Raw genomic sequence first — 27,349 nt, 5'->3', positions numbered from 1 at the left:
CCAGAAATAAGGTCGACTCCGAGTTGTCAACTACTCGATTGGGAGAAGCCAAATATCGTGATTGCCGATTGGCCGTGCCTGAAGCGAGCGCCTACAAGTGCAACCAATGAATCGTGCCCATGGTTGCTGCGACATTCGCTAGGCATGAAATGTTTGTTCCGAAGAGCATTGTTCAAACGGCTGTCGATACCACTACAATGCCCCGACTGTCATTCTATGTATTCTGCCTGGAAGCAGTCACGCCGAACCCGATGCTGCGAGGTCTGTTGTGTGCAAGAGTTACTTTGTGCCGTATGACTTCACCCTCCATGGCCATGTCGTCGGCGATGTTCGTCGCAGATATCCCATTGCCAGGAAAGCACGAGGAGCTTCAAAACCAGGTTGCCAAGCGGATTGACAGCACAAATGCAGTCTAGAACATCCAGGACATCAAGATTCAATCTGCCATGAACCAAACCTTCTTTTTGGCCCTATGACACGACCTTCGTGGCGCAAGCAATGGCTAGCCCCAAGACTACGGCGGCTCAGTTTGACCACTGTCCGCGAACCATCTTGAGAATACCGCTTTATCTGGCTTTCGATGCATGCTGAAAATTGACGTCTTGAAGACCACATAGGCGATGCCAATCTTTACATTTACAGAAAGCTCGAGCGCTCCCAAGCAACTATTTTATTATCGTGATCTTGCGCAGAGTGTGCGCTGAGAAGACCAATGCTTAAGCTTACACGAGCCAAAGCCTCCATCACCTCCAATGAGATGCAGTGGCCCGGCCACTTCCACCATATCATTACAGCCGCTCGCGGAACTTTCGATACTTCGCAGGCCAGATGCCCTGCTTACCAGGTGACAGAATTCCCTGCGGATCGAGCGTGTCCTGGCATATGGTTAGCAAGCACACAGAATCCGAGATTGAGAAAGAAACCTTTATTCTCTCCACGAATCTCCGATAAGCATGGTCATTGAAGTCGTAGGAGTCGGCCACCAAGTCTGAGATGTTAGCAAGGTTGGAGGCGCCTCAAGGGAACTAGCGACTCACCCATATAATTGATATGCGACCTATATTTACTGAAACCACGTTGTCGTCCTTCCTTGTACAAACTGCGGAATATCGTATCAACGGAACGTCTGTGGTCTGGATTCGTCTTGTCAAAAACCATCATGTTGACGAAGATGACATGTCGTTCATGCATAAAGAAATCGCAAAATAGGTCGAAGCCATGCGCTTCGCAGATCTTGCGGGCTGTTGTCACCCACTCCAAGACGGCTTTGCCAGAGGATGGAATGATAGGAGAATAATCAGCATGTGCGCCGATGCCACCGCCCTCTTTCGGCAGCCGATATTTCACCATCGGCAAGCTCCACAGACTGGGCACCCCGACGAAGAAGCCACCGTGAGGATCCGGAATCGACGTTGCTTCCAGGAGCACCTCGTTCTCCCCGGAGAAGATATGACCCTGTAGCCTGTGTGCGGAAGCAGGAGCTTCCTTGGTGATGATTCGTTTCAGTTCGTTGAAATGCGCCTGAACCACCTCTTTGGCTCCGTACAATCCGAACTTGATGTTCCAGTATCCGAAATCGAGTTGCTTCTGGAGCTCTTTGAGCCGCCAGTCAGGGATTGGACCCTCATGTGGCCACAGTTCTGCTCGTTTCCCCGTCATACCAAGCCACTCGACAATGTTTGAGACGTAGACGGTGTTGGGCAACAAACCATCCCTTCGGAGCGCTCCGAATATCTCAACAATGAGTTCCACATCTTCGAAATTAGGCATGTCCCAAGAGCAGGACATATATGCTTGTGGTTGGGGGTGTAGCCAGATACCGAGTTTGGTGACAATGCCAAGGTTGCTCTGCAGGAAAAGACCCTCTATCGACGGACCAAAGGTGAACTTTGACAGGTGTGAGGATGGTGAGTTTGATATAGCAAATTGTCCGGACCTGACCACATCTCCATCGGCGAGCATCACCTCCACGCCGCAGATATGCTGGTGATGTGTTGCCGTGGGAGTGAAACCAGTTCCTCGATCGACGGTGTTGCCAACGACACTGCCCCAGCCAAGTGATGGCACACTAGGCCAGACTCGAAGTTTGTTCTTTACACAGTAGTCATATAGGTCGGTGAATGTGACGCCTGGCTCGACAACTGCGTAGGAGAATTTGTCATTGACTTCAATGATTTTGTTCATTCGGTGCAGATCCAAGGCAAGTGAGCCACTCAGCCGCGGAGCAGGGCCGCCGTAGCCCAGATTCTTGCCTCGCGAGAAAGTCCAGACTGGGATTCCAAACTTGTTCGCAATGCTCAATACTCCTCGCAGTTCCTCCATCGAAGCAGGGCGGACGGCCCCACTGGGCATCTTTCGCTTGCCGTCATTTTCCCACAATTCATAGGGATCGACATACTCCTCGAGAGACGCGCCCAGCGAGATATGTTCTTTGCCGACGACTTTCTCGAACTCGCCAATAGCAAGGTCGAAATCTTGTTTACTCACACCAGGTGGGAGAACCTCCTCCAACGGACGCAAAAGTTTGCCTAAGAATAAGGTGCTATGTTGTTCTTGGTATTCGGGATCTTCGTACCGAACAGGGTACTTCAAACCGCTGGAGCCCATTTTGGATATGCGACAGACGAGGATGGGGACTGTTATCAAGTAAATTGATTATTACCGTGAAAAACGTTTGTTAAAAAGCGAGAGTGGAAGCTGTTTGGTTTGGTTTATGAAGCAGTCCCCTGACCAAACAAAAGGTCTAGAAGGCACTGTGGAAGGTCCAAGGGTCTTGCAACTGGGGCTGATTGTCCAAAGGCCCCCGAAAAGACCCCACGTTCACCACATTGGGGAAAAGGCCCCGCAACTTGAGAAAAAGCAGTGATCCTGGATGCGTCCAGGAGACGATTATAGTGAAGTGATAATCTGTTAGTTGATTGTGGGCAGGAAGTACTTCAACATACACTACATGTCAATTGAGCTGGACAGCCCTCTTGGTACCTTTCGCAGGTGTTTCCCACGGCTCCAGATTCTTCAGCCAGTTCTCCATGGTCGGGTTTGGAATCTCTCCCGGGTTGAAAAGTCCTGAGGATGTTATCGGCCATCCTCAAAACGATACGCAAGGACATATCTTTGGCGCTGTCGCGGGATGTACTAGTGAGCTCTTGGGCTTACCTGCTTTCAAGAATGTCTGGTCTGGCATCTGATGAGACTTGATCCAGATCCCGCAGCCGCATTCATCACACCACGCACGTTCCATCGGGTTTCCACTGTCAGCGTTTTGGGTATATGTTCGTGGTTGCGGACTGCTTGTGGTGATGTCCTTCGACTCGACGAAAAGATGGGCAGAGTGCCTGGAGGAATACTCGTTCAGTGCAATTCCGTGTCGATGAGAATGCAAAAGGTATTGCTCACATGGCACCAGCCCATTTGCGGCAATCAATACAATCTGATAACATTGGTTAGCTGGGCTGCCTGGAACTATCCAAGAACTCCACAGACGGCATAAATTCATCTGCGTTGGCTTGGGTATAGTGTAGACATGGCGACCACAATTGCAGCTTCCGGTAATCTGTTCCGACATGATTGCGTGACTGGGTATACCTATAGGCTTGGCCGGGTATAGGAAGCAAGGGAACTGTACACAAGAAAGAAAAGCTGCAATTCAGGTACCATTCTTCGCAAATGATTTCGTGTAGTCGCAAAGATGTTCGCGCTGACGTCACGTTGTCGTGTTTATAACATTTCTGCTGCCCTGACATCTCCTTGCCGAGTCACTACCTCGCTCCCATCATGGTCGTAAACCTTCGATGCAATTATCATCTGACATGCGGCTTGACCGATAGGCGCGACCAGGAAAGAGTCAGAAGTGTGAGAGTTGTACACAATCTATGCATTGCAGCATCGTCTCCATCTATTCCGGCGTCCAGTAATTCTGTTCAGTGACTTTGGCAGTATCGTACACATACTTCCCAGTCTGACGACCCACAGAATCTTGGAAGCCCTTTTCAGTTTGCAGTAGATACTGTGATGGGTCTTGTGTCATGTTCAGATAGAACTGCACGTCCAGGCTATTCAAGTCTCCTTCAACCCATTCGACTCCAACCGTCGAGACACCTTCCCATTCACGTTCAATCGTTTTTTTCATGGACAGTGGCAGTTTGGTCGTCATCGGACATTGATACCACTGCGCAAAGTAATCAACAGCCAGCCTGATGCGATGATGATCACTCGTATTCGGCATCCCAGCATGCCAGAGGCGTAAATCACGAATGCAAATGCTGCCCTTTTTGACCTTGGGTTGTACAGGAGGCTTCACTTTTGCCCGTTCTTGCAGATACTCTTTCTTGATCCACCCTTTACCAGGGGATACCTGTTGTTCGCTCTGAGGATAAGCATTATGTGTACCACACCAAACCTCAGTCACCCCATTTTGGGCATCGGAATCTTGAAGGTAGATGTTCATGACCAGACCAAAGGGAATCTCGGGGAATGCATGACTGACGTCGCTGTGAACTGCTTGACGGGAGGTTCCTCCGGGGCAAGCTACATTGCTATTGATGAATCGAAGCTCAGGCTTCGGACCAAGGATATTCTCCGCCACGCGTATCATATGAGGGTTTGCGTAGAAGTCGCGGTCGAGCCATTCCGGCGTGAGTGGCGGGATCTGGCTAACGTTGCCAGTGGAGGCGCCTTGATTCCAATGCATGTGTTTCCTCCGCAGGAATTCTGAGTTGTCCTGCACCATTCTATTGTATAGCCTGTCCACCAGACCCTCGTCAATGGCATTTTCCAGAACAACAAAGCCGTCTCGATGGAAGTATCGCAGGCACTCTTGCACGGTCTCCGGTCTTGTCTTGCCTGTATGGAGCTCTTCCTCTGTCACCCGAATAGTGACTGGGTTATCACCATATTTCTGGATGTCTGGGATCAGTGCTCCATCGACATAGCGAGGGCCGTCTGTTGTTGCTGAGGGCATCGTAGTAAATTTCAGAGGGGTCGGGCACGATACAGGCTGCAGAGAGAACTGAATTCGTCAGGTTAGCTGTATCAAGGATAAAATGCAAACATGTGCTTGGGGTCTGTCCTAGAGCATATGAAACAGACACGGCATCTCCCTGTCCTCGGCAGATATGCCGACGCCTACATGATGGTTGCACATCGATTGGACAGAATATCAGAGAGAAGGCGTTGCAATTCCGCCGAAATGTGAGGAGACGCAGGCGTGTTCGTCGACTTGACGCGACTTCGATGTGGAATTTAGGCTAATCACTAATCGAACGTGTTTTTAATTGAAAGTCACTCTGTCCAGGCACGGTTCTGCCGATGATTACCCTTGTAACTTAGCTTACTGCGGGCAGCGTGGGCATGCGCAAGTAGGTTTGGGTGCCCTAAGTTGAGCCCCTGGAGTAATGTCATGCTCGAGGAGGCTCTTTTCGCTCCCCCTCCTAATGTTCGCAATCCCATACTTTCGTAAACACGTTCTCTGGGAAACATATTTGTACGTATACTAGCATAACGTGTTCTGAATCTGATACATTTCCTTGTTGTCTAGCTGCCAGGTTGTTTCTCAACATCAACAGTGACGCCAGGCAAAGCTGGCCTTCAACAAGACATTCGCGCGTAGCACACCATTCACATTCCCCAATACTTGATCTCGATCCACCGGGTTGATGCATGTCCGATAAAGGCGAAGCAGAAGGCCAGCTCAAAGCCCAGATCGCCTGGAAAGACCGAACTAACATCCTTGGCCACAGGGCCTATCCACCAGGCTTCGTACATGCCCACCGCCGCGCCAGCTACTCCGCAGCAAAAGGCGAACAAGGCTGCGTAGCTGACTGGCATCTTCTTCGCGTCTTGGTACGACTCAAGGTTGTAACCAAGCTTTCGTCGATAGATCAGATGTTCCGAGAGGAAAATGCCGACATACAGAGTTATAAAGTAACCGATCATGCCCAGGACGTCATTCAGGACTTCGTCGAACTTGTAGTATGCCGCAATGCTGACGCCCAAGGCCACGAGATTGGCGAGAAGTGCCCAGAAGAATCGTGGCAGGACCCTGAATTGGGAGCAGATGGCTTGGGCAGACAGCGATGCCGAGTAGACGCAAGCCACGTTGCAGGCGACCAAGGAGAGGAAGAGCATCACAATCACAAACTCTCCAAAGCCGTGCAATGAGTCGTGTACGAGGAAGCCGTAAAACAACCCTCCAGCTCCATAATCTTCGTACATTTGTGCATAGTACTCGTTGGTGAAGGTGCAGGCAGCCGCAGCCAGACCCGTCAACTGGAGGAACATGGTAGTGAAGAAGATGCCAGCGTACACCGACGCTCCCAACTTCCATTTGGAAGTGGTCTTGGGAAGGTACAGACTGTAGTCGCAGGCGAACAGTGTCCAGCCGGAGGCATTGCCGACCAAGGCCGCACCATATGAAAGAACTGCACCTGCCTCGGCCGAGCCAGCAGCCATAGTGCCGGTCGAGAAGGAGTGTGACATACCGATCCGGGCAATGAAGATGATGATCATGATGACAGTGGGAACCCAAAACCAAGACATGTATTTGTGGATGACCTTGTATCCCATCATCGTGATGACCATGGTACAACTGGCTGAAATCAAGATGCAAGCATAAGGTGGCAAGGCACCATTGCCGAGCGTATGAAGTAGGTTGGCGCCAGAAATGTCGTTGAGCATCGACCAGCCGATGCAGGTCAGCACATTGATGGCGGCGAATAATCGCATGACTTGAAAGCCGACGAAGTACCTGGTCAAGACCATCTGTCGCATGCCAAAGGCAGGACCAAAAGTGCTCATGTAGGCAACTGGGAGGACACCGATGATGTTGAAGAACAGGATACAGCAGAATGAGTCCCACCAGCCCATGCCGTAGTAGGTAATCCCCTGCATGCCGATGTTGCACCCAAGAGGAACCATGTTGATGGCCATCCAAAGTATCCCTATAGAGTATGGAGAATGGTTGGTCTTCATGTCGTCCGTAACGCGCTCAACGCCAGTCTCTTCGGCGCGACACCATCTCACAATCTTCCATAGCACCGAGTCACGCTTTTCGATCTCGTAGGACTCGTCGGAGGATATCTCCACTGTAGTCAATGGTTCCCCAGCCAGGGGCTTGCCCTTTTCGATATCGGCCATGGTCCGAGAGCACTGTAATGCAATGTGCGGTGTCAAAAGAAGGGAAGACAAGATGGTAGCTTCTGGAGATGCTTATGGACAATAACGCTCACCTAAGTAGCCGTCCATGAGCCTCGCGTCCGGCTGATAGCACGAAGCCCATACCGTTGACAGACAATTCTGGCCTCAGAGATAGGTGCAAGCGGCTAGCGCAATGGCCAATGTGGACAATTGTCGATCAACACGATAACTAGGTGTATACACCGGGCCAGAGCGAGCAGTGAACTCTGAGATGGGGGATACTGGTATCTCTGCCTATCGATCAGAAGAGTGGAGGAGCATGGTTGGCCTAGCTAGCGCAGGTCAGTAGACCCTAGGCACGCATGTCGACAGTGCTTGAGGTTGCAGGATACAATCTGTGTCGCTCCATAAGATCTCATGCGAGGAGACATCCCAGCCTCCTAATCAACGCGCCGTACAGTCACAGCAGCATCTCGCAACTGGAAGATGAGAGCCATCTACGCATCTGCAGACGACGCCTTCAGACAGCATTTCGGCACTGTTTTGTCCGTGTCCCGTTTCTGTGATAAGTCAAAACTAGCTTTGTGGAGTGACTTTTGGACAAGGCGACGGCGAACTATATTCTCGCTGGTGGGTAAGTGCCACTGGTATCATTCGCTGCGCTGTTGTTAGTGGTAGATGCCTCAGTTTGGAGTATTTTAGGCATAAGCCGGCATTATAATCCCTAAGCCTCCCGTGCCGAAACTTCCGGAGATGGTGCGGACAACTTGTCTGAAGCTCTTGATAAAGCTTGCATGACCTTGATAAGGAACAAGCTTGCCCCATCCTTCTTGGGAGTGATAGGGAGACACAGGTTCTCTCGCTAGGACCTTCTAGGCCTTGTCGTTTTAGGATGATAGGGGCAGAGGAAACGGTTCCGCCACTCTTGCCTTGGGCAATACTCCTCTTGTCGTGGAAGCATCTAGCCTCGAAGGGTCCAACAACCATATCGTTGCAACCACTACAGTTGTGATAGCCCAGAGTCCAGTGCAAATATCATGAGGCGCAGCATCAATCTGCTAGGTTTGTTTCATTCGTAGCATCTTCAAAACTGACTACCAATGCCCAGGAGCAGCCGAATCGGAGGGCGAAGGGAGATGCTGGCCACTAAGGCATACTTCACCTCATTGATGAAGAAGCGGGACAATGAGAGGCCTGAAGCAGTATCCGGTATACTGCCAACGACGCATTGTCACACGCTATTACACAGGCCGACATATCCTATCCTGTGGCTGGGTCGAATACGGCATGCTCGAGAGTACAAATTAGGCAAGAGAGAAGATCCAAGTGTACATCAGTGCTTTAGCGCTAAGGCGGCACCAGCGATGTCCGGTTCTGTTGGTCCGCACTTAGCATCCCCGTCAGGCCACTCTTCAGAGGAGTACCTAAACCAGGCTGAACCCTTCCCCCATCTTCATGTTATCTATACAAGATTATCAGAATAATTGAGGTATACGACACGAGAACCAAAGTGGGGTTGGGATATCGTGTTGATTGAGTATTCAGACACGAATCGGATATATCTAGAACACGAGTCAGGGCTTCTCACACCTGTTATCATCCTAAGATTCACGGTCAGCAAGCTACAACCCTGTCAACATCGCCAAAATGACTGTAGCAGACTTTGATGTTGGATCTGGCATGGGATGTCGAAAGGTCCGCGAACCAGAAGGTCTCACGTCGTTCAAAGACCTCCCAGTCATCGACCTTTCAGACATTGACAGCCCCGACCAACAGAAGCAACGAGCCCTGGCGTCCAAGATCTACGATGCCTGCACCCAGGTCGGATTCTTCTACATCAAGAACCATGGCATCTCAAAAGACTCTGTCGCTTCAATCAAGTCCGAGGCTCAACGCTTCTTCAAGGATCTCTCACCGGAACAGAAGATGAAGATCAGCCGTGAAAAGAGTCAATTCCATCTTGGTTATGATCCCTACAGAGCTGCTCGCAACGGCGGCAAGAAGGCACACCCCTACGAGAGCATATTGATTGGACGTGAGGTCCAATTTGACAAGGAGTACCGCGACACCGTGGATCCAAAGGATGATGCTCACAACCAGTGGCCAGAAGATGACGAGTTGCCCGGATTCAAGTCTTCTGTTGGAAGCTATTATGAACAAATGACGAGCCTCAGCCGCAAGCTCGTTAGCATCTTCGCCCTGTCGCTGGAGCTCGACAAGACCTTCTTCGACGACAAGATGTCGAAGCCAGGCTCACTGCTGTCTTTGAATTACTATGCGGCCCAGAGCGAGGGCAAGCAAGCTAGTATTCATGCTCACACCGACCATGAGTTATTCACAATCCTCTTGCAGAGCGATGGGATCAATGCTTTAGAAGTCGTCAACGGGGAAGGGGTGTGGGTGCCTGCGAAGCCCATCCCGGACACGTTTGTCGTCAACATTGGCGATGCACTCTCCATCTGGACGAACAATGTTTTCCTTTCGACTTTACACCGAGCGACCAACACTTCAGGAGTTGAACGGTACTCGATCCCGTTCTTCTTCGGGGTTGACTACGACTGCGTGATGCACACTCTGCCTTCCTGCGTCTCCGAGGCTCGACCTGTGATCTACAAGCCCGTTACTCAAGCGGAACACTACCTCTCGAAGATGAACACAGCATACGGTGCTAGCAGTCTAGTAGCAGCCTGAAGCTTAGGTTAGATAGTCTGAATCAAATACCAAGTATTATATGTGCCGAGCCCATCCCGAGAGTGACCCATGTATGACTTGACGTCCCTGTAAATTCACAATGTCGCAGCGATGCATGCTTGACACGGTTGTTGTTTCGGTGCAGATAAAGAGAATGGAGGATAGTGACAATGTGGGGATTGACGCAGGGGGTTATTCTGCGGAACCAATTGCCACAGTTATAACTTTGTACTGCTTCCGAACTCCATAACTTACCGCACGTTACTTGATGACGAATCAATGTCAGCAGAACCCTGTTTCCGTGACATAAAAGATATGGCTTGAAAGTCTAACAGAGTGAGAGGGCGCATGAGCACAGTGCCTGACTGATGCACTACTCCGATCCTGCTGACAACGGCGGTGAACCTAGCAGCCTGCCCTTCACACACTATCAACAACTGCTTTGCCCTTAATGACATCCATCAAGTCCGGGACATCGGCGTGCTTCACCCCTTCTATCAACACGTCAATCTCTTCTAAAGTCTTGCCTCTTGTCTCGACCCAGAAATACCAGATATACAAGATAGTCAGTGCATTGAAAGTGGCGTTGAACATGTACGTCTTCCAGCCAATGGCCTCGAATGAGTACGGGAAGGCAAATGTGACAAGCAACCCGATTCCATTGGCCCAGAACATGTACATTCCCATTCCAGTTGCACGAGTGGAGTAATTTAGCACTTCCACTGGGTATAACATGGTGAGCGGTGTCCAGCCAAACGAATAGCAGCCCATGAAGAGAAACATCATGGCGACGGTGGCGTATGACCCGGACACGTTTGCACCATCACCGTAGAGGTTTGAGAAACCACCAGTGAGGAACAGGAAAACGGTTGCTGAAGCTGTTGAGACAAGGCACAGCATACGTCGGCCCAGTTTGTCAGCAAACATCGTACCAGCAAGAGCACAAACAAGTGCCCACGCAGAGAGAATGATGTTGACTTTCAATTGCGTATTAAAGTCGGTGACACCGGCCTGGTTGGGCATAGTGCCAAAATAGTAGGTGACAATGTTATTTCCCATTGTCATAGAGAAGATGCCGACACTGATGCATATCATGACACGCTTGCGATTTCCTGGTGTCCGGATCGTCTCGAGCGCCGAAACGGAGCCGGCTATCTTCTCGAATTCCAGCGTCTCCGTGATCTCGCGGTACTCAGCAACTACCATCGGATCGGTCGTGTCACCCCAGGCGTGGGCGACAGCAAGAACCTCGAGGGCATCGTCCTTCCGATCCTTATAGGCAAGCCATCGTGGGCTCTCTGGGATGAAGGGGCAGGATACCAATGCAGAGCATCGCGGGTAGAATCTGGATCAGCGAAGGTGCGCGCCAGGCCCAAGTATTCAAAATATCCTTGGTGCCATAGGTGATGCCAGCTGAGATCGACGCTCCAATGAACCAGGCATCCCAGTAAAAGCCCAACACGAAAGGACGCCATGTGAGAGCAACCGTCTCGGCAAGGTATGAGGCGGCGCCCACTGCTGCCACGCCGGCCCCGAATCCGATGATGACACGTGCTGCAACGAACATACCAATGTTCTGAGCGGCGGTCTGGATGATGGCGCCGATGATGCAAAGAGCAGAAGACCAGCACATTGTCCACTTGCGGCCGGCCCGGTCGCAGAACGCACCAGCGACGAAACCTGAGACAATGCCGCCAACCCAGACCGAGGCAGTATTCAGCGACAGAGTGGTGGTAGTCAACGTGAAATAATCCGTATAGGAGGGAAGAATGTTCAGCGCATTCATCATGGAAGTATCCTAGCCATTGAGCAATGCTTGGAATGTCGCCACGAGGAAAAGCAGGCCCGTGAGGTACTGGGGATCTCAGGCACGAGTCTGCTGACATAGCGTCGGTTGGCCCGAGTTCTTCGTGAAGCCGATGCTGGAACTTCAACGCCATCGTGTGCAGGCTCAGCTGAGTGCAAGACCATCTTTTTTTCTGCCATTTTGAGAGAAGATTTGGAACTTGAAAGCAGACCTATAGAAACTTCTGCCTCAATAGTGCCGGTGTCCTATTAAATAGGATCTGCGAATCGTGCGCTTCGAAATCGGCGACGTTCGTGTCGGAGGGGGATGCATCTGCATCAGGAGTCTGTGGTGTGTGTCGCTCATATCCGACGTCTTTACCCTGCCTAGTATTGTATAGTCGTTCCGCCAAATCTCAATCCCAACAGTCGTGATAAGAAGGTTTTGATAAGAACTGGCACAAGCCTGGTAACATTGACAATAGCGTACTTTTTGACGTACATTAGTCACTGCGTTTGGCCGGTGAGGATGCCATCCTTATTTCATGAACTCCCAAGCCTCACTTTTGTCATCAAATTGCCCGAAAGTAAAGCGCGTCGAAGTTTGGGAGAGTGGCACAAAGAGCCGCAACCGCTGCGTCTGCTGCTGGACAGTTGAGCGATGGTGGTTCACAGGCTCCCAGTGGTCGGAGCAGCGTCCGATAAGCTGCGACCTAGAAGAAGTCAGGCATCCGATCTCTTTGACAAACTGAGGTCTCATGACTCCTTCTTGCATTCCTTCGTCGAATTTGAACCAATCTCATGACTCGTTTAGATGTCTTGCAACGGCGCATGGCTCTTGTTAAGAGAAAGACAGTAGTGATTGGCCACACACCAATAAACGTCGTCTTGTTTATCACGTAGACGCGAACATCGCCATGCCAAGCACCGCGACCCTAAACTCGAAATTTTGACTTGAAGATTAGCCTTCATTGCGGCGATCTCCTACCAGGTTGCCGCGAGAGTACGCTTGACCTTTAATTCAAGACCTCGTGATGGCGAAACGTTCGGTGTTGGGCAAAAGTCACAGACGTGCAGCAGGGGCGGAGATTCGGCCTCGAGTTTGTTCCATCTCGATCTCAGTGAGAAAGCAAGTGCGCCGCGAACTCGGCGCGGGACCCTGTCGCTGGCCGTATTTCTCGAGCATGCTGCTTCGGTGATCTTACATACATCATCGACGTACCAATATGCCAGCAAGAACAATCCCACCTTCGGCCTCCACAACATGGCCTGCGGGCTGGCCTTCATTCATACCCAAGGACAACGACCCGAGCGACACGTTCCAACTGGAATTGAAGAGGTCTTTGGTTGCTGAGTATGGCGCAGACAACCTCGAGCAAGCATGGATCAAGACTTGCAACAAGTTGAAGGAGATAACATCGAGGATCGCCCGGCAAGGATCATCGGCAGTACCAGTACTCACCTATGACCAAGTCATGTCATGTGATATATCACGTTGTCGCGCATGAAGGACACCGGTTGCTTCATCGTTCGCGACGTGATTCCGCATAACGAAGCCACGGACTGCTTTGAAGATCTGCAACAATTCATGGCGGACAACGGGGAAAATATCACAGGTTGGCCGGCCAAGAATCCTGCCATTTTCCACCTCTATTCCTCACCCGTGCAGCTCAAATTGCGTACTCACCCCCGCCAACTCAACTTGCAGTATCTCATCAACTCACTGTTTTCTGATGGCACGCTGAAGACACCAGAGGAGCAATCCGCGCAGTTGCTGCCGGTCCTGTATCCAGATGCATTGCGTATTCGCCAACCGGGCCAGGATTTCCTGGGATTAGGACCACACATCGATGGGGGAAGCCTCGTGCGCTGGTGTGACGGTCCGTATAGCCTGACATACTCGAGAATCCTGTCTGGCAAGCCGGAAGAATATGATCCGTACGACTTGACACACCGACGTGCAGCAAATTCCTCCTTGTTCCCTGGCGGTGCCCAATGCAGCGTACTTCGTGGGTTTCAGGGCTGGACAGCGCTGACGTCGTGCGCTCCAGGCGAAGGAGGCCTCATGTTGCTACCTGATATTCAGGCGGTGACCGCGTATATGATTCTTCGACCTTTCTTCAAGCCGCCCCCGGAAGAATGCGATCTGCTGGATCCGGAGAGTTGGACCATTGATACCGAAACAGGTTGGTTTCCTGGCACATACCGCTGGGACTCACAGCTGCTTTCTCCAGCTTCACACCCACACTTATGCCTTGAACAAACGCTTGTCAGTGCGCCACGTGTTGAGCCGGGCGACACTATTTGGTGGCACGCTGATATGTGTCATGCAGTCGAGACCTCACACAAGGGGAGGGAGCCGGCCTCTGTTGTATATATCCCTGCGGCGCCGTCAACACCAAAAAACAAGGAGTATATCCGAAGTTATTGGCGGGACCTATTGGAAGGGAATCCTCCGGAGGATTACAAGTACCTGGATGGTGCAGGCCCGGAGCTGGTGCTGAGTACGCAAAATGAAAGGAAGATGGTTGGAGCGTTAGACCTAGATAGTATCAGTGATGAAGGAAGAAGGGCACTGGGCGAGGGAGTTTGAGTCCCTGGAAGTTGGCGACTGCAACCTGATCTTCGAATCGTGTCAATAACAGCTAAATAACCAGGAGAGGTGTTGAAGCATTGTGCAAAAGCGCTTTAGAAGGATATTACACCAGCTCACAGAAGACATCCAACCGGTCGGTTGTTGAGCCTACACATGAAGGGACACCCTCACGCGTTCGTGGGCAAAACAATGCACAACAAACACGAGATACATGGGCGCAGAGAACACAGGTTGAGCTGTGGATTTGCAGTATCTTCGAAGGCTCTCCGTGACTAGCTTTCATTCAATCGTCCTGGCATTGGTGACCGTGAGACCGAGGGTCGTAGTGTGTCCATGTACCTGAAGCTCTTGCATCTGCTCTTGCATCTGTATCGTGCATCGAACCGTTGTTTTTCATATCACGACGGCCAGTGCCATGACAGGAGAAGAACGGCTTGAACATGATTTCGGCCAACATCAGATATGGTAAGACTCGAACAGGGAAAACGGCTTCGAAGGCACCATTTGAGAAGCTCTCTTTGTTTCAGTCAGAAATGCCTTTCCCAGGGAAAGAATATGATTGATTGTCGTTCCGGACGAGGGATTTTTCGAGTGTCGGATACCTGTTGTTCGCAATCATGAACGCGGAATGTTACGTTCCTTGAAGAAAGAGGCCGCGTCAGGTGAACACTTCAGGAACTGTCCACGGTGTGGAAGACACTGCGAACGTGACATGGACAGAAGGAACAAATGTCGAAGTGATCGCGACGCTATGCGACCGCAGTTTGCACCGGATAAAGTGCGGGAGTAATTGTGCGTTGGTTATTGTTGTTCCTGCTTGACCACGACTAATCTAACCTGACATGTTCCTGCCCCCTCCTTCCCACAGAGTACAACTTTTCTCCATGTGGGAATGGCGCAGATGCACTTTTTGCAGCCTACATCGGCAGGACTATTGGGTTTGAACAACTCCCAGCACGCCATGAGCAAGTATACCGCCGGCGGACCGATCACGGTCTCACGAGGTCACATCCCGAGCTTGTCAGTCTACAAGTTCGACGACACCAGAGTCAAATGTCCCTTTGGAGCCTGGAACAATTCCTTCGTTCGCGTGCCGCTCGATGATCCCTCCCAATCTATCAGTGGTGTTTCCTCTCGAATCTGGCTCCGATGAAAAGGGACAAGCTCGATATGTGAAGAGTTGGACTGTCAAAAAAGCACACATTGGGGCCATGATCAGCGAGATGCGTCACAAAACATGATACTGCAGTTACACTGGATGATGTATCCGGCAACCCATATTGTGTCTGAACGCTGGACTGACACTTGTGGTTGTCGAGGACGAGAATCTCACCAACCTCTTGAGGAGGCCACACCCCTATTCCGTGGCAGAGCCACCATGCACAACAAATGCCTGCCCTGTACCACATGATGAACCTGGTCCTGCCAGAAAGACAATCTTACTCGCAACGTTCCCCGGTAGCGCAGTTGTGCATGCACATGCGCAACCATACTTGTTGCAGCATGATTCACTACCTCAGATTCATCCGCCCAAATTCTTAAGATACCCCTTATCGCGCCGGACTATACAACTCATTGTCACAAAAATGCAGCGTCAACATTCGATGAGCCCGCCGCTGCTTTGACATGACTCGTTTCGTCAACATGCCATCCTCCGCTTCTCAGACATGTGGCACTGCGAATTCGTTTCCACTTTCTTCGAGAACACTACGTGTTGGACCGGGGACAGCTTCGCCGCTGTCTTCCTCGTGAACCAAGACACGTTTTCTTTGATCACGTAGCTCGAGTGCCCTGAGCACAACTGCAAGTATACAAAGCCCGACGCCGGTGCATGACGCACCGATGAATGCTGCATGGAAACGAGGTCCCAACGTGGTTCTCCAAACCGTAAGTGTCCACCAAATGGACTGGATATAACTGAACATGTTCGATGCCGCGATCAGAAAGCCTCTCATTTCATGATCATGTGCCATCAAATCCGAATAATAAGCATAATATATTCCAGGAACGCCGGCGCAAGTGTACGTCAGATAGTATGCCGTATATTTGAGACCGATCGGAACATCCCAGACGGCGAGGACAATGCATCCAAAGATGGTGGGGATTTGCATAGCGATGATTGTCTGCCAGCGTTTGCCACGGAGCAAAGGGGAGTCTGAAATCATGCCTGCCAACAACTGTACAACCACACTCCTGGCGTATTGGCCTGTTGGCCAGACATTGATCTGGTAGGTTGTGTGGCCCCTCGATTTCAACCACAAAGCGTACGCAGGCTGATAGATTGGATAGCTGGATTGCACCAGAAAGTAGCCAACCGGCAGGACCCAAAACTGCCATTGGGCCATGATGCGAAAGATATTTTTCCTTTCCCAAGCCGCAGCACCGAGAGGCCTCATGCCATCAGCAAGCAACCTTTTCCGTGCCCATTCAACCTCCCTTCTCTGTCAGATAGAAGGCGCGGGTCGTTTCAGGAAAATCAGGGTAGAAGAAGTATCCCATGATGCCAACGGGCAAGCTGATGATGCCACAAACAATAAACAACCACTGCTAGCTAGCATGACCAAGGACACCATTGAGCCCTTTGTAGGCTCCCGCCTGCAAATATCCGCTGAACATACCAGCCAAGCTGGCGGTGGCGTAGAAGATGGTCATGCGTTTGCCACGCTCATTTTTGGTATACCACGACCCAAGGAGATAATCCACGGTGGGGAAGTAAGTGCCCTCGCAGATTGCAATCAAAAAGCGCATGGCGTACAACTGGGACGAGGTCTTGACAGCGGCTGAGTAAAAGGTGAACACGGACCATAGAATCTCCATGGTTGGGATAAGGATCGAGGGTCGTATAAGCGTGGCCAGAATGACTGCTGGAAGCTGTCCGAGAACGTAGCCGGCGGTAAAGACATTGCCCGCATAAGTGAGTTGATTGCCGTTCATTTGGAGTGCCTCCTTCATTCCAGACACATAAGCATTATTGATGTTAGCCTGATCCAGGTTCTTGCTGAAATATCCAAGGCAGGAAATGGTAAGCAGAAGTATGTCGAGCTTGAACAGGAACCATTTCTCCTCTTTTGGCTTGTCTGGGTCGTCCCAAACATACCGCTCACTTGAGCGAAAGATCCGACTCCTTCTGCTCCGGGTCTTTTCCTCAACATCAGGCCAGCTTCGTGCAGTCGGTGTGCTTGGCCCAGTGGTAGGGACTGAATCATCCACCACCGTTGTCTCCAGGGTAGGCTTCAACGAATTGGAATTCTCGGTGGACATTTTCACGCACGATGGTTTATCTTCGAAATGTTGCAGCTTTTGTCAAAGTCCTGGCATATGGTGAACTGTCGGGCAGGGCTGCACATTAATCCCTTCGACTCTTGGTTGCGCCATTCTTGCGCCATTCATGCATGAACATCCTGGCAGTTTTGGCCGGTAACAGATGCACATGCACCGGTTGCGCCATAACAGTATTTCTGATGTGCTTCGCCTAGGCTGTTCCTTGACAGTGAGTCCTGCATGCATGCATTGCGACGACCATGTAGAAATATTGACGACAAGCAGAAAAAAGCACTAGCAGAACCTACCAAACGTAGGCTCATTTTGGCAGCCAACCACAGCTTCGTGTGTGCGTAGATCACTCCACTGCTGTACTCGAGCATGCACAAAAGAACGGACGCATGAACATGTTCGTGACTTTCGTGTAGGTACGACTCTCGAGCAACAGTCCCTCGTGCCCCCTTCGATGTCAAAGCATGTGCAAAAAGATGGAGCTTTATGCCAGAATTGGGGATTGTGTGAGATGCCAACAGATGACGTGATGCAGAAGCTCGCATTTCGACATTCGTTGGGAGAATGACAGGATCAACTCCTCATATTCCCCAGCTTCAAGCATATTCTCACGAGCATACAGATCACCGAAATCAAAGTAACAAGTCTTTTCGTCTAGCAGTTCCTGTTAACTCGCACTGGGTGTCTGTAATACCATTATCGCACCTCCTGACGATGTGTTCCCTCGAGGGCGTGGGAGGACTCATTCACCGCAGGCAGATAGTGCTGATGGGCGATACTGCGTTGTCACCCTTCATATACTGAAAGGGCCCTTAAACACGACGCGGATGGTGGCAACACTGTTGCCCTCCAACACGCGTATGTGGTAGGGGCACAGGATTGCTCCTCAAAAGATCTGAAGGAGATGAGTAAGTCAACCTTTGAGTTGAAGAAGGCTCAGAGCACTCTCCTCTGTCAATGAGGTTGAGAACCCTGCAGTGGAAGCCGCAGATCCGCCAGTCATCGAAACAATTCGGTTGATCCTGGCCCCAAGGAGAGTCAGTGTGCATCTGAGTGTTACCCAGGTCCGGCGGCCGTCATCCTGCGAGCCAGAAAGAATCGAATCAAATCGACAACACGGAAGTCCTCTACTCTGGCCTGAGCTGGGACCAACCACGATGGTTTACCGAGTGCGAAGCTACTGCGTGTTTCCAGGTACCATAGTTCATAAGCGAGAAGTACTTCGCATGAAATCTGTCTGAGAGCACAGACCTGGGCATGTCACGGGGGAGGAACTGCCAGAAGCAACGGGGAAAAAGGTTAGACGCACGTGGTGGGTGGTCACTGCGCAATCGCAAAGTAATTCGCAATTTTCGCCAGAGACAGTCGAAGATCAGATTGATGCTTTCAGAGCGAGCTGACTCACCTAGGTGTTGGGGTTAAGAACACCTTACTGACAAATTCCGCGAGGACATGCGGTCTATGGCCAGGACTACGGACAACCTTGTCACGATCTCCGTTGCTCCGTTCTTATCTTCGATTCCGAAGAGCTAGCGTAAGGTCTCAAGCTCTCCACTGCCAGAACAGTCAGAGGTTCTGGTACAGCAGCAACCTGTGGCTTGCTGTGGTCAAGCCTTTCAGCCACAATCGGCACATGTACGGAGTATGCACCTTTTTCAGCGGAGTACACGGGCTATCACTGCAGTACTATCAGAAGTTTAAGGAAGATACCAGCTTGATATGAAGGGCTCAGGTTGCAGCAAGCAGCCACTCAGCAGCCACTTGAGACGAAATGCGTCTATGGGTCTTCAATTGGCTCGATCTGAGCAGGTTCGGATAATTAGATGAGTCCCAGCCGTGTTCGTCGTGGCACCTTGACCTGGAAAAACGTGGTAGCGGACCCTGGTGGCTCGAGCTTCGCAAGGTGTGTCAGCGCACAGGCCATCAAGCGATCAAGTCCTCCGAGTCGCCAAGCCCGGTCATGGAAAAAAGAAAGACCGATTATCGCGCAATCGTTGGGGCCTCAGTAAGCTGGGAAGGTCGGCTGTCAAGTGGTTTCGGGGAGATCATCCGGGTGTCATAGCATGTCTCTGAACGAAAGTGACCATTTTGGAACGAGCCTTGCATGGGCGTTCACAGAACCATTATCACAGATGAGAGTCTACTGTCACTTGTTGTTGACCCCATGATCTGATCCCACGATAGGTGACAGACCGTTGAGACCGTGCACGCAGACGTAGATGTGCCTGAATTTGTTGGCTCTTGCTCTCTTCCCACGTGGACTTTGCGCTCAGACCAGGATTTGGGAGAAGTGACTGTCACGCATGCTCGCATAAGGACTTTTTCTCTCTTGGCCTGTGCTTGACCCGAGCTTCCGGAGAGCAAGTAAGCGAGATCCCAGCAAAGAAGACTGCTGCACAAATGTGCCGTGTTCTCTAACTCTATGGTGGGGATTCACGACACGCAGAGCAGATTTGACACTACATCATGCCTAAGACGTTACAATTAGGGACTTTTCGGCTCCCTGTTCAATTCTAATTTAACGCTATTCGTGCTCACAGAAAACCGCCAGCTGAGGGATCCACTCGCGCCATTCCGAGAATGTGGCACAGATTGCCAGGTCTCCTGCCTACCACCTTTAGAAGAGGCCCAACGCGAAAGGCAACAAAGCATGGCAGCCCACTTGGTTTGCCAGAGGGACGATTGCCGAAAAATCCTCGATCGTCCAGCCGTAAGGCGCAAAACAAGCCAGGTAGATCATTCCTCCCGTCAGCATCGCGACGATCAGGTACATCCACTTGAAATCGCGAACAATGCGATCGAGACCCACTCTGAAGCCTCCACTGTATTCTTTGGCGGTCGTTGTCCATTCCATGTTGATGCTGAAGAAGTGGCATGAGATGGCCTTGAGCAAGTGGAATGAAATGCCACCAAAGAAAAGTAGGAACATGGGAGTCCACTTGATGCCCTCCTTCAAAGCATCGAAGAAGGTAGTCTTTCCAAGTCGGTGTCGAAGCATGGAGTAGCCAACTGGTGAGAGGACGTTGAAAACCGCTGCCATTCCCACAAACACTTGCCACGAAGTCAAGTAGAACTGATCAATGTCGTTGGCAAACCAGCCCACGATAAAATAGTTGGCAAGTGACAGAGGGATGGCTGAGGCAACAGCATAGTATGTTCCAATGTAGGCAAAAATTGTGATCTTGCTCTGTTCACAAGAGGCGTCAGTACACGGTCGTCGCGTGTGAAAAGAAAGACCAGCTGAACTGGCTGGGGTACTTACTGTAATCTTGATTTTGCTGAAGACGAAGCGCATGAAAAGCCGGGTAAATGGACCCTTGTATGGCCATTGGTACAAAGGATTGAAGACCAACTCATTGCAGCCATAAGCGTACTTCTCCCAACGGGCAATCTCGTCGTACACGGTGAGACTGACACCTTCCTTGAAGCCACCATCATGGTAGGTGGCCAGACGGACGACAAAATCGTTCATCTGCAATCGCAAACTCACGTCAAAGTCCTCTGAAACGTGGCTGTCAGACCAGAATTTGGTACACTGATCGTCCTCGTCAAACCAGGAGATGGACTGAAGAGCATCCCAACGGATGAACGTGTTATGGCCCACGAAGGGCGCACAATCTCCGTTCCCGACCGCAAATTGAATGGATGTATACACCAAGTTCGTGAAGAAAGCAATGCCGTTCTCGAAAGCGTTGTGTACAACCTGCATGATCCCGGAAGCATGCTGAATCAAAGCCACTTCTGGGCTCTCGTGCATCTCCAAGGCGCCATAAAGGAGACAGTCCTCGGGCACTCGTGTGTCGGAGTCGATGATGAGAATATAGGATCCCACTCGGACATCACCCGAAGCCCAGGTTTTGCCTCCGTCATTCTGGAGAACTTGATCTCTCGCCTGTTCATATATCAGACTTTCTTCTTGAGCTGTGAGGTCGTCTTCGATGCAACCACGCTCTTCGCAAAGTCGCTTCGCCATCTCACAATATTCATCTTCAACACGAAGAGAAAAGTCAAGACAATGATTCATGTTGCTGGCCTTCTTGAATTTGCCCTTGCGTATGAAATGAACTCCTGTGTCCTCGTTTTCGAGGTCGACCTTCTCAGAGTCTTTGCTCTTCCGCCACTTATTCGTCTTCTTTTTCGCTTTCGTGTCATTGTGAGGTGGTCGAGCACACCATCCGATACTGTTAAGGGAATAATAGGCCTTGCGTGCATCGGCCAGATCTTTCCCAACCAGTTGCATACCGTCGTCATTGACGTATATGGTAGCGGTGCCACCATGTGTTTCGTACTTTTTGACAGCCGCCATGACACTCATGATTGTTGGGATGATCACATTCTGCAAGCCCTCCTTGTAGACAGGCATTTGGATGGTGATGTGGGGTAACTCGAGTCCGGGGTATCGACCGGGCTTTGGTGCAACTGCAGAGTAGTACTTGCTGTTCGTCTTGAGAGGTGAGACTGGACCGAAGAGTTGCCACAAAGAGCCACTGGTCACAATCATGAAGAACAGCGAGAACGTCGCGAACAAGGGCACCGTGGCGGCAAGCGCAAATCTGGTGTAGCTGCCGTCCAGCTGGACCTCTCTGACCATCTTCGCGATACAGGCCATCTCCACGACCACGGTCAGTACCATTGCGAATCCCACCATGATTGCATGATTGAGCAAGAACTTTCTTCGAGGTGCTTCCTGCCCCTCCTTTTCCACATCGAAAGTGTTGTCTCCTTGTTGCTCCTTGTCAATGGCCACTTGAATGGCATTGATCTTTTCCTGCCACGCCGAGTCTTGAAAAGCAGTCTGGGGCAAGTCAGGAAGGATTCGAGCAATGGATGGTTGAAGTGTCTGTAAGGGCTTGTTCGCTGGACGCGTGATGGGCGCAACGTCGGTATCAGATTCCAGACCTCGTCCTAGTCCACCAAAGAGGTAACCGATCATCAGATCTTCGACATAGCTCCCCCGCTTCAGCAAGGCTTGACCATGCTCAGCAGAGATGAGAAGAAAACCTTCCCTTCTGCAGAGATATATGGTCTTATAGGGCCGGAAGTTCATGATCGTCTTATCGATATCAGTGACGCTCTCGAGAATGTGAAGAGTGATCCCAGAGAGATCGATTGTGGTAGTCGAATGGCTGCTAAGAGTTTCATTCAGGAGCACCACGACCGTTTTAGATCTCATGGTCATTGCAGCTGGCACTTGCAAATGTCTGACAACGTCTAAAAGCGCACTGTTTACAAGGAGGCCAGCAGGTTCGCTGTGGTATGAGTCTCCTCCTGAACGAAGAATGATACCAAGGTAGTCTGCTTGGAGCTCGTGGTATGAGAGTTCGTCGTCTTGTTCGAACCACTTTTGCTGGATACACTTTCGGAAAAGGTATTCTGCAAGCTGTTTCTGGTCAGTGGGCTTCATCGAAAGACACTGTTGGACCTACAAGTTCCATTTTACCGACAGACGCCTGGGAGGGCCCGGAAGAAATCGAGGGCGACGTTGGTCGACATCTAGCATCTCCTGATGGAGAGGGGTGACCAAAGGCATCAGATGTATTTTGGAAATATGATCCCATCGTTTGGACGTGGGGATTATCGATGTTTTTGCTGAGGCGGGCAGACATACAAGAGGGAATTGGGAGAATGTAGTTGGCCAGGGAATGGGGCAAGATCTGCGGACTTTGTATATGAAAGATTTCAGTGGTCCTTGAGCATCCACTATCTAACTTGCATGATTTTCCTCGCTTCCGCAAGCGCTTTCAAGAGCCAGTCCCAAGCCATTACCACTTCATGTGTTCTCACCAATGACAGTGAAGCCACTTCGGATTGGGAAGGCTTCTAGAACTTCTTCGTTGTGTGTGATACCTCGTTGGAGCCAGCATTGCGTTACATCTCGTGGCTTTGGAGCCTAGTCGGAAGGCAAATGGTGTACTGCTTTCCTCCACTCAACAAGCTTTCGAAGTATGGAAGGCAAATCTTGGCCGCACTTGTCCCAATAGTGGCGTGAAGCCCGGTGAGACGCACATGAATGTGTACTTAACAGTCAGCCACCAAGGACCTCATCTGGATGTGGTGCGGCTAAACATGTCTAATAAAGACTGGAATAAGGCGCACACGAGCTTTATCCAAAAGAGGCTAAGCGCAGCCTGGGTCTCCACCACTTACCGTCTTCTCGGGACGCGATGTGAGTCTGATAAACTTCATCTGGTGCACGGACCCAGGGCGCTGAAAAACAGTTCTTCTAGAAGATCGAGCCCCGGAACTTGGAGCGCAAGCAGCAAGTCTTTGCGGCACGTCTGTGCACTCGACGGTGCCACGTTTTTTATGATCGAAGCTGCTGTACTACTGATAGGAGGAAGTACGCAGCCTTCTTAATCCAGAAACCACAAATTTCATTGATAAAGCTTCAAATGTTCATGTCGCTTTTCCAGCACCTTATTGCTTCTTCTCAAACCGGCCGCTCCTCGCATCTCTTGTGAAATCATGAGTGCCATCATATCTTATTCTCCATCTCTGTCGAGTCACTCAAACCCCTTTGCGGGGTCTAGCAGCGGATCTCAAACTCCCCAGGATGCTGCCTCTTCGATATCTAGTTCTGGTGTAGAAAGACCTCCTGGAGTCAAACGAAAGTTCAGATCGTCCCGATTTCAAGGATCAGACTACCCAAAACCTTGGCTGGAGCAAAAGGATCCCCGTCAGAAGTGGGAAAGGATCATATTCTGGGGATCAATTGTGATCGGCGTGCTTATCGGAGCAGTGATCTGTTTCATAAGTTACCGCTCCGTGTCCAATTTCCAGTACTGTCTGGTGCTGGAAGACGATTTCAAGGCTTTGGACGAAGACATTTGGAGCTTCGAGGTCCAGCGAGGAGGCTTTGGTTCCGGTTCTTTCGAATGGACCACAACGGATCCCAAGAACGCCTATGTTGACGCTGAGGGTCTGCACATCGTCCCCACCCTCACCACCGAGTCAACGTCAATCACCGCTGCACAACTCAATGATAACTATGTGTTGAATCTCACCACGGCGGGCACCTGCACAGCCGTGTCCGGCGACCCAAACGATTGTTCGATTCGCAGCAATGACACTTCCGGAACAATGATCAATCCCGTACGAAGCGCCCGCTTGAACACCTCAAAACGAAAGAACATTACGTATGGCCGTGTGGAAGTCGTTGCCAAGGCGCCACAAGGCGATTGGCTGTGGCCCGCTATCTGGATGATGCCTGAACCGCAGGGCGAACACGGTGTGGGTGCTTATGGTGCATGGCCTGCTAGCGGCGAGATTGATATAGCCGAGTTCAAAGGGAATGCTGGCGCCAGCTACCCTGATGGTCGTGACAGCGTAGGGAGCACTTTGCATTGGGGTCCCATCTCGGAAGCCGACGCATTCTGGAGAACATCCGGAAAGTACAATCTGCGACGAACAGATTACTCAGAAGCATTCCACACGTTTGGCTTGGAATGGTCAGAGAAGTATCTGTTCATGTATGTGGACACTCGGCTAGTGGTGAGTTTCCTTCACAAGCTCCGTCATCAAACAAGACCTTCTAACAGTTCTTCTAGCAAGTCATGTTCACAAAGTTTGATAAGTACCAAAGTATGTGGGACCATGGCGAGTTCGGGTCTACTTTGTACAACAAGTCAGCATTGAACAATCCCTGGGCCCAGACAGGCCGAGATAATACTCCTTTTGATCAGCCTTTCTATCTCATTCTCAATGTTGCGGTCGGAGCAACCAACAGTTTCTTCAAAGATGGGGTCGCGAACAAGCCCTGGGGTGACGGGAGTCTCACTGCACCGCGCGAATTCTGGGATGCGAAAGATACTTGGCTGCCGACTTGGGGCGAAGGTGACAAGAGAGGGATGACCGTCAAGTCAGTCAAGATGTGGAGCCAAGGCAGCTGTAAGAGTTAGAAAGCTTTCTACCACGTTGTGACAATGAAGACGAATTAATTGTGATGCTCGCTGCCGTCTTGTCGAGAGCCGATGGACCAAGAAAACGAACCAGCACGGGCATTGGACATGGACATCAGATCCCGCCGTGTCCAAGACGATACCAGAACGCCATGCTTGACCAGTTCGGCTGATAGGGGTAAATGCTTAGGGCTCGTTTCCCGCCCAGTTGAGGAGGTCCCCTTGCAATAGATAGCTGTGAATCGTGTCCGAGTGTCAACATGGAATTTAGCTTTGTTTGCAGTATGCCTAATGTGTGTTTCTCGAGCTTGAGTGCTTGTTATTCGAACCTTTTCACGTCGTAGAAAGAGCAATACGTCAGGAAAGTATTGCTCACGGGAGGGAAGGCAGTAAGTTTAATTTGTTTAATTTGTTTGATTTGGTTGGGTGTTGCACCACAAGCACGGTTCGACGACACATTCGTGGTCAGCCTTTCACGGGGTCGGCCCGGTCAAACAGATGGCGCACAACTCCAGGTTCTATTCAGCACGACCTCCTGTTCGACTGACAGGATAGGGGGATTCTATGGCCCAGATCAGGATGCTGTGTCGGTGGTTTTCAACAAGGGCGAGATTGGCTAGGCAGCAAAGAGAAGTCTTCAGGTTTTAACATGTGAAAAAGCTTTTGAATTCAATTACCGCTATCTATCAAGCTGATGTGAAGAGCTTTTGTTAAAAAGCTAATCCCGCATCCATACAATGCGCTCACTGGCGTGCTGTCTTTCAAAAGTGTCTCTATCATATATCCCAAGATGACCTAATCAGTTGCTCGATCAGTTTGAGATATATCCTGCATCGTAACCCCCCTTGGCCATATATGAGTTGTAAGAACTCAATAGATAACAGGTGTTGCTACTAGTGGCATAGTTGACACCGTTGCAGTTGTTGTTTTTTGAACAAGCCGACAGACAAAGCTCGAATGTAGAGGTGGTGGTGGTGCTGAGAGCATTTCCGGTGACGTAATAACCGCAGCCAGTCTCATACTTGTCCCCGGCAGAATCAGTGTAATATTGTATGCTGGTACCACTGCTCGAGCTGGTGCAGAGTGCAGTGGCGGCTGCAGATGTTGTCGTTGTCGTAGTTGTGGTCGTAGTAGTAGCTTTGGTAGTAGTCGTCGTGGTAGGAACAGTAGTCGTGGTGGTGGTGCTCGAAGTTTTCGAGGTTGTTGTACTTGTCGTAGTGGTGGTGGTGCTAGTAGTTGTTGTTGGAACAGTAGTAGTGGTGCTTGTAGTGGTTGTGGTCGTCGTTGTGGGTACGGTAGTCGTGGTGGTTGTAGAAGTGGTTGTAGTCGTAGTACTGGTGGTAGTGGTTGTTGGTACAGTGGTGGTGGTGCTAGTGGTAGTAGTACTAGTGATAGTGGTTGTTGGCACGGTAGTTGTGGTAGTAGTAGTTGTTGGCACGGTAGTGGTGGTGGTAGAAGTGCTTGTGGTGCTTGTGGTGGTAGTGGTGGTCGTTGTTGTCGGCACGGTCGTGCTAGTCGTGCTAGTAGTTGTGGTTGTTGGCACGGTAGTGGTAGTGGTGGTAGTACTGGTAGTGCTGGTGGTAGTGGTCGTGGTTGTCGGTACAGTTGTGGTGGTACTGGTGGTTGGTACCGTGGTGGTGGTAGTACTTGTAGTGCTTGTGGTAGTACTGGTGGTACTGGTGGTGGTCGTGGTTGGCACCGTGGTGGTGGTAGTGCTTGTAGTGCTTGTAGTGCTAGTGGTGGTAGTTGTTGGCACCGTGGTGGTGGTAGTGCTTGTAGTGCTTGTAGTGCTAGTGGTGGTAGTTGTTGGCACGGTAGTAGTAGTAGTAGTAGTAGTAGTAGTGGTAGTAGTGGTCGTGGTTGGTACCGTGGTGGTGGTGGTGGTGCTTGTAGCGCTTATGGTCGTGGTTGTTGGCACGGTAGTAGTGGTGGTTGTGGTCGTGGTTGTTGGCACGGTAGTTGTGGTACTCGT

At 50.8% G+C, this 27,349-nt stretch overlaps 10 protein-coding genes across 10 annotated transcripts; 3 read left to right on the top strand and 7 right to left on the bottom strand.

Annotated features, from left to right (window-relative positions):
* Nucleotides 1-701: 701 nt before the first annotated feature.
* On the bottom strand, nt 702-2,847 carry EDD37DRAFT_218877 (glycolate oxidase). Its single transcript, XM_062810383.1, has 3 exons — nt 1,038-2,847; nt 924-988; nt 702-875 (listed from the first exon to the last, which is right to left on the bottom strand). Exons 1-3 carry the CDS (start codon nt 2,605-2,607, stop codon nt 789-791), a joined length of 1,722 nt encoding a protein of 573 aa, XP_062672430.1. The 5' UTR covers nt 2,608-2,847; the 3' UTR covers nt 702-788.
* EDD37DRAFT_218896 (Mss4-like protein) lies at nt 2,781-3,651 on the bottom strand. The gene is made up of 4 exons (XM_062810385.1): nt 3,484-3,651; nt 3,397-3,430; nt 3,157-3,335; nt 2,781-3,066 (listed from the first exon to the last, which is right to left on the bottom strand). The coding sequence occupies exons 1-4, from the start codon at nt 3,563-3,565 to the stop codon at nt 2,954-2,956; spliced, it is 408 nt and encodes a 135-aa protein (XP_062672429.1). The 5' UTR covers nt 3,566-3,651; the 3' UTR covers nt 2,781-2,953.
* Nucleotides 3,652-3,674: 23 nt separating this feature from the next.
* Nucleotides 3,675-5,245, bottom strand: EDD37DRAFT_619873 (uncharacterized protein). Its single transcript, XM_062815884.1, has one exon. The coding sequence runs from the start codon at nt 4,958-4,960 to the stop codon at nt 3,896-3,898; it is 1,065 nt and encodes a 354-aa protein (XP_062672428.1). The 5' UTR covers nt 4,961-5,245; the 3' UTR covers nt 3,675-3,895.
* Nucleotides 5,246-5,437: 192 nt separating this feature from the next.
* On the bottom strand, nt 5,438-7,148 carry EDD37DRAFT_573830 (permease for cytosine/purines, uracil, thiamine, allantoin-domain-containing protein). The gene has a single exon (XM_062814374.1). It carries the CDS (start codon nt 7,132-7,134, stop codon nt 5,617-5,619), a length of 1,518 nt encoding a protein of 505 aa, XP_062672427.1. The 5' UTR covers nt 7,135-7,148; the 3' UTR covers nt 5,438-5,616.
* Nucleotides 7,149-8,814: 1,666 nt separating this feature from the next.
* On the top strand, nt 8,815-9,825 carry EDD37DRAFT_559917 (Clavaminate synthase-like protein; the record flags this gene model as incomplete). The annotated part of the gene is made up of 1 exon (XM_062813822.1): nt 8,815-9,825. One exon carries the CDS (start codon nt 8,815-8,817, stop codon nt 9,823-9,825), a length of 1,011 nt encoding a protein of 336 aa, XP_062672426.1.
* Nucleotides 9,826-10,245: 420 nt separating this feature from the next.
* EDD37DRAFT_676188 (MFS sugar transporter-like protein) lies at nt 10,246-11,980 on the bottom strand (the record flags this gene model as incomplete). The annotated part of the gene is made up of 2 exons (XM_062819562.1): nt 11,146-11,980; nt 10,246-11,123 (listed from the first exon to the last, which is right to left on the bottom strand). The coding sequence occupies exons 1-2, from the start codon at nt 11,612-11,614 to the stop codon at nt 10,246-10,248; spliced, it is 1,347 nt and encodes a 448-aa protein (XP_062672425.1). The 5' UTR covers nt 11,615-11,980.
* Nucleotides 11,981-12,836: 856 nt separating this feature from the next.
* On the top strand, nt 12,837-14,127 carry EDD37DRAFT_655966 (duf1479 domain-containing protein; the record flags this gene model as incomplete). The annotated part of the gene is made up of 3 exons (XM_062818797.1): nt 12,837-13,082; nt 13,121-13,917; nt 13,944-14,127. 3 exons carry the CDS (start codon nt 12,837-12,839, stop codon nt 14,125-14,127), a joined length of 1,227 nt encoding a protein of 408 aa, XP_062672424.1.
* Nucleotides 14,128-15,867: 1,740 nt separating this feature from the next.
* EDD37DRAFT_685122 (putative pantothenate transporter) lies at nt 15,868-17,676 on the bottom strand (the record flags this gene model as incomplete). Its single annotated transcript, XM_062819886.1, has 5 exons — nt 17,445-17,676; nt 16,775-17,333; nt 16,739-16,753; nt 15,969-16,647; nt 15,868-15,947 (listed from the first exon to the last, which is right to left on the bottom strand). The coding sequence occupies exons 1-5, from the start codon at nt 17,465-17,467 to the stop codon at nt 15,868-15,870; spliced, it is 1,356 nt and encodes a 451-aa protein (XP_062672423.1). The 5' UTR covers nt 17,468-17,676.
* A 2,232-nt stretch (nt 17,677-19,908) lies between these two features.
* On the bottom strand, nt 19,909-22,914 carry EDD37DRAFT_662339 (glycosyl transferase family group 2-domain-containing protein; the record flags this gene model as incomplete). The annotated part of the gene is made up of 3 exons (XM_062819161.1): nt 19,909-20,666; nt 20,742-22,859; nt 22,906-22,914. 3 exons carry the CDS (start codon nt 22,912-22,914, stop codon nt 20,097-20,099), a joined length of 2,697 nt encoding a protein of 898 aa, XP_062672422.1. The 3' UTR covers nt 19,909-20,096.
* Nucleotides 22,915-23,732: 818 nt separating this feature from the next.
* On the top strand, nt 23,733-25,556 carry EDD37DRAFT_662338 (concanavalin A-like lectin/glucanase domain-containing protein). Its single transcript, XM_062819160.1, has 2 exons — nt 23,733-24,970; nt 25,027-25,556. The coding sequence occupies exons 1-2, from the start codon at nt 23,945-23,947 to the stop codon at nt 25,375-25,377; spliced, it is 1,377 nt and encodes a 458-aa protein (XP_062672421.1). The 5' UTR covers nt 23,733-23,944; the 3' UTR covers nt 25,378-25,556.
* Nucleotides 25,557-27,349: the final 1,793 nt, after the last annotated feature.

The sequence above is a fragment of the Exophiala viscosa genome (assembly GCF_022695815.1).
Source record: "Exophiala viscosa unplaced genomic scaffold EDD37scaffold_2, whole genome shotgun sequence".
In the NCBI taxonomy this organism is placed as follows: Eukaryota; Fungi; Ascomycota; class Eurotiomycetes; order Chaetothyriales; family Herpotrichiellaceae; genus Exophiala; species Exophiala viscosa.
The sequence above is the reverse complement of the archived record's forward strand: the minus strand, read 5'-3'. Positions and strand labels throughout refer to the sequence as shown.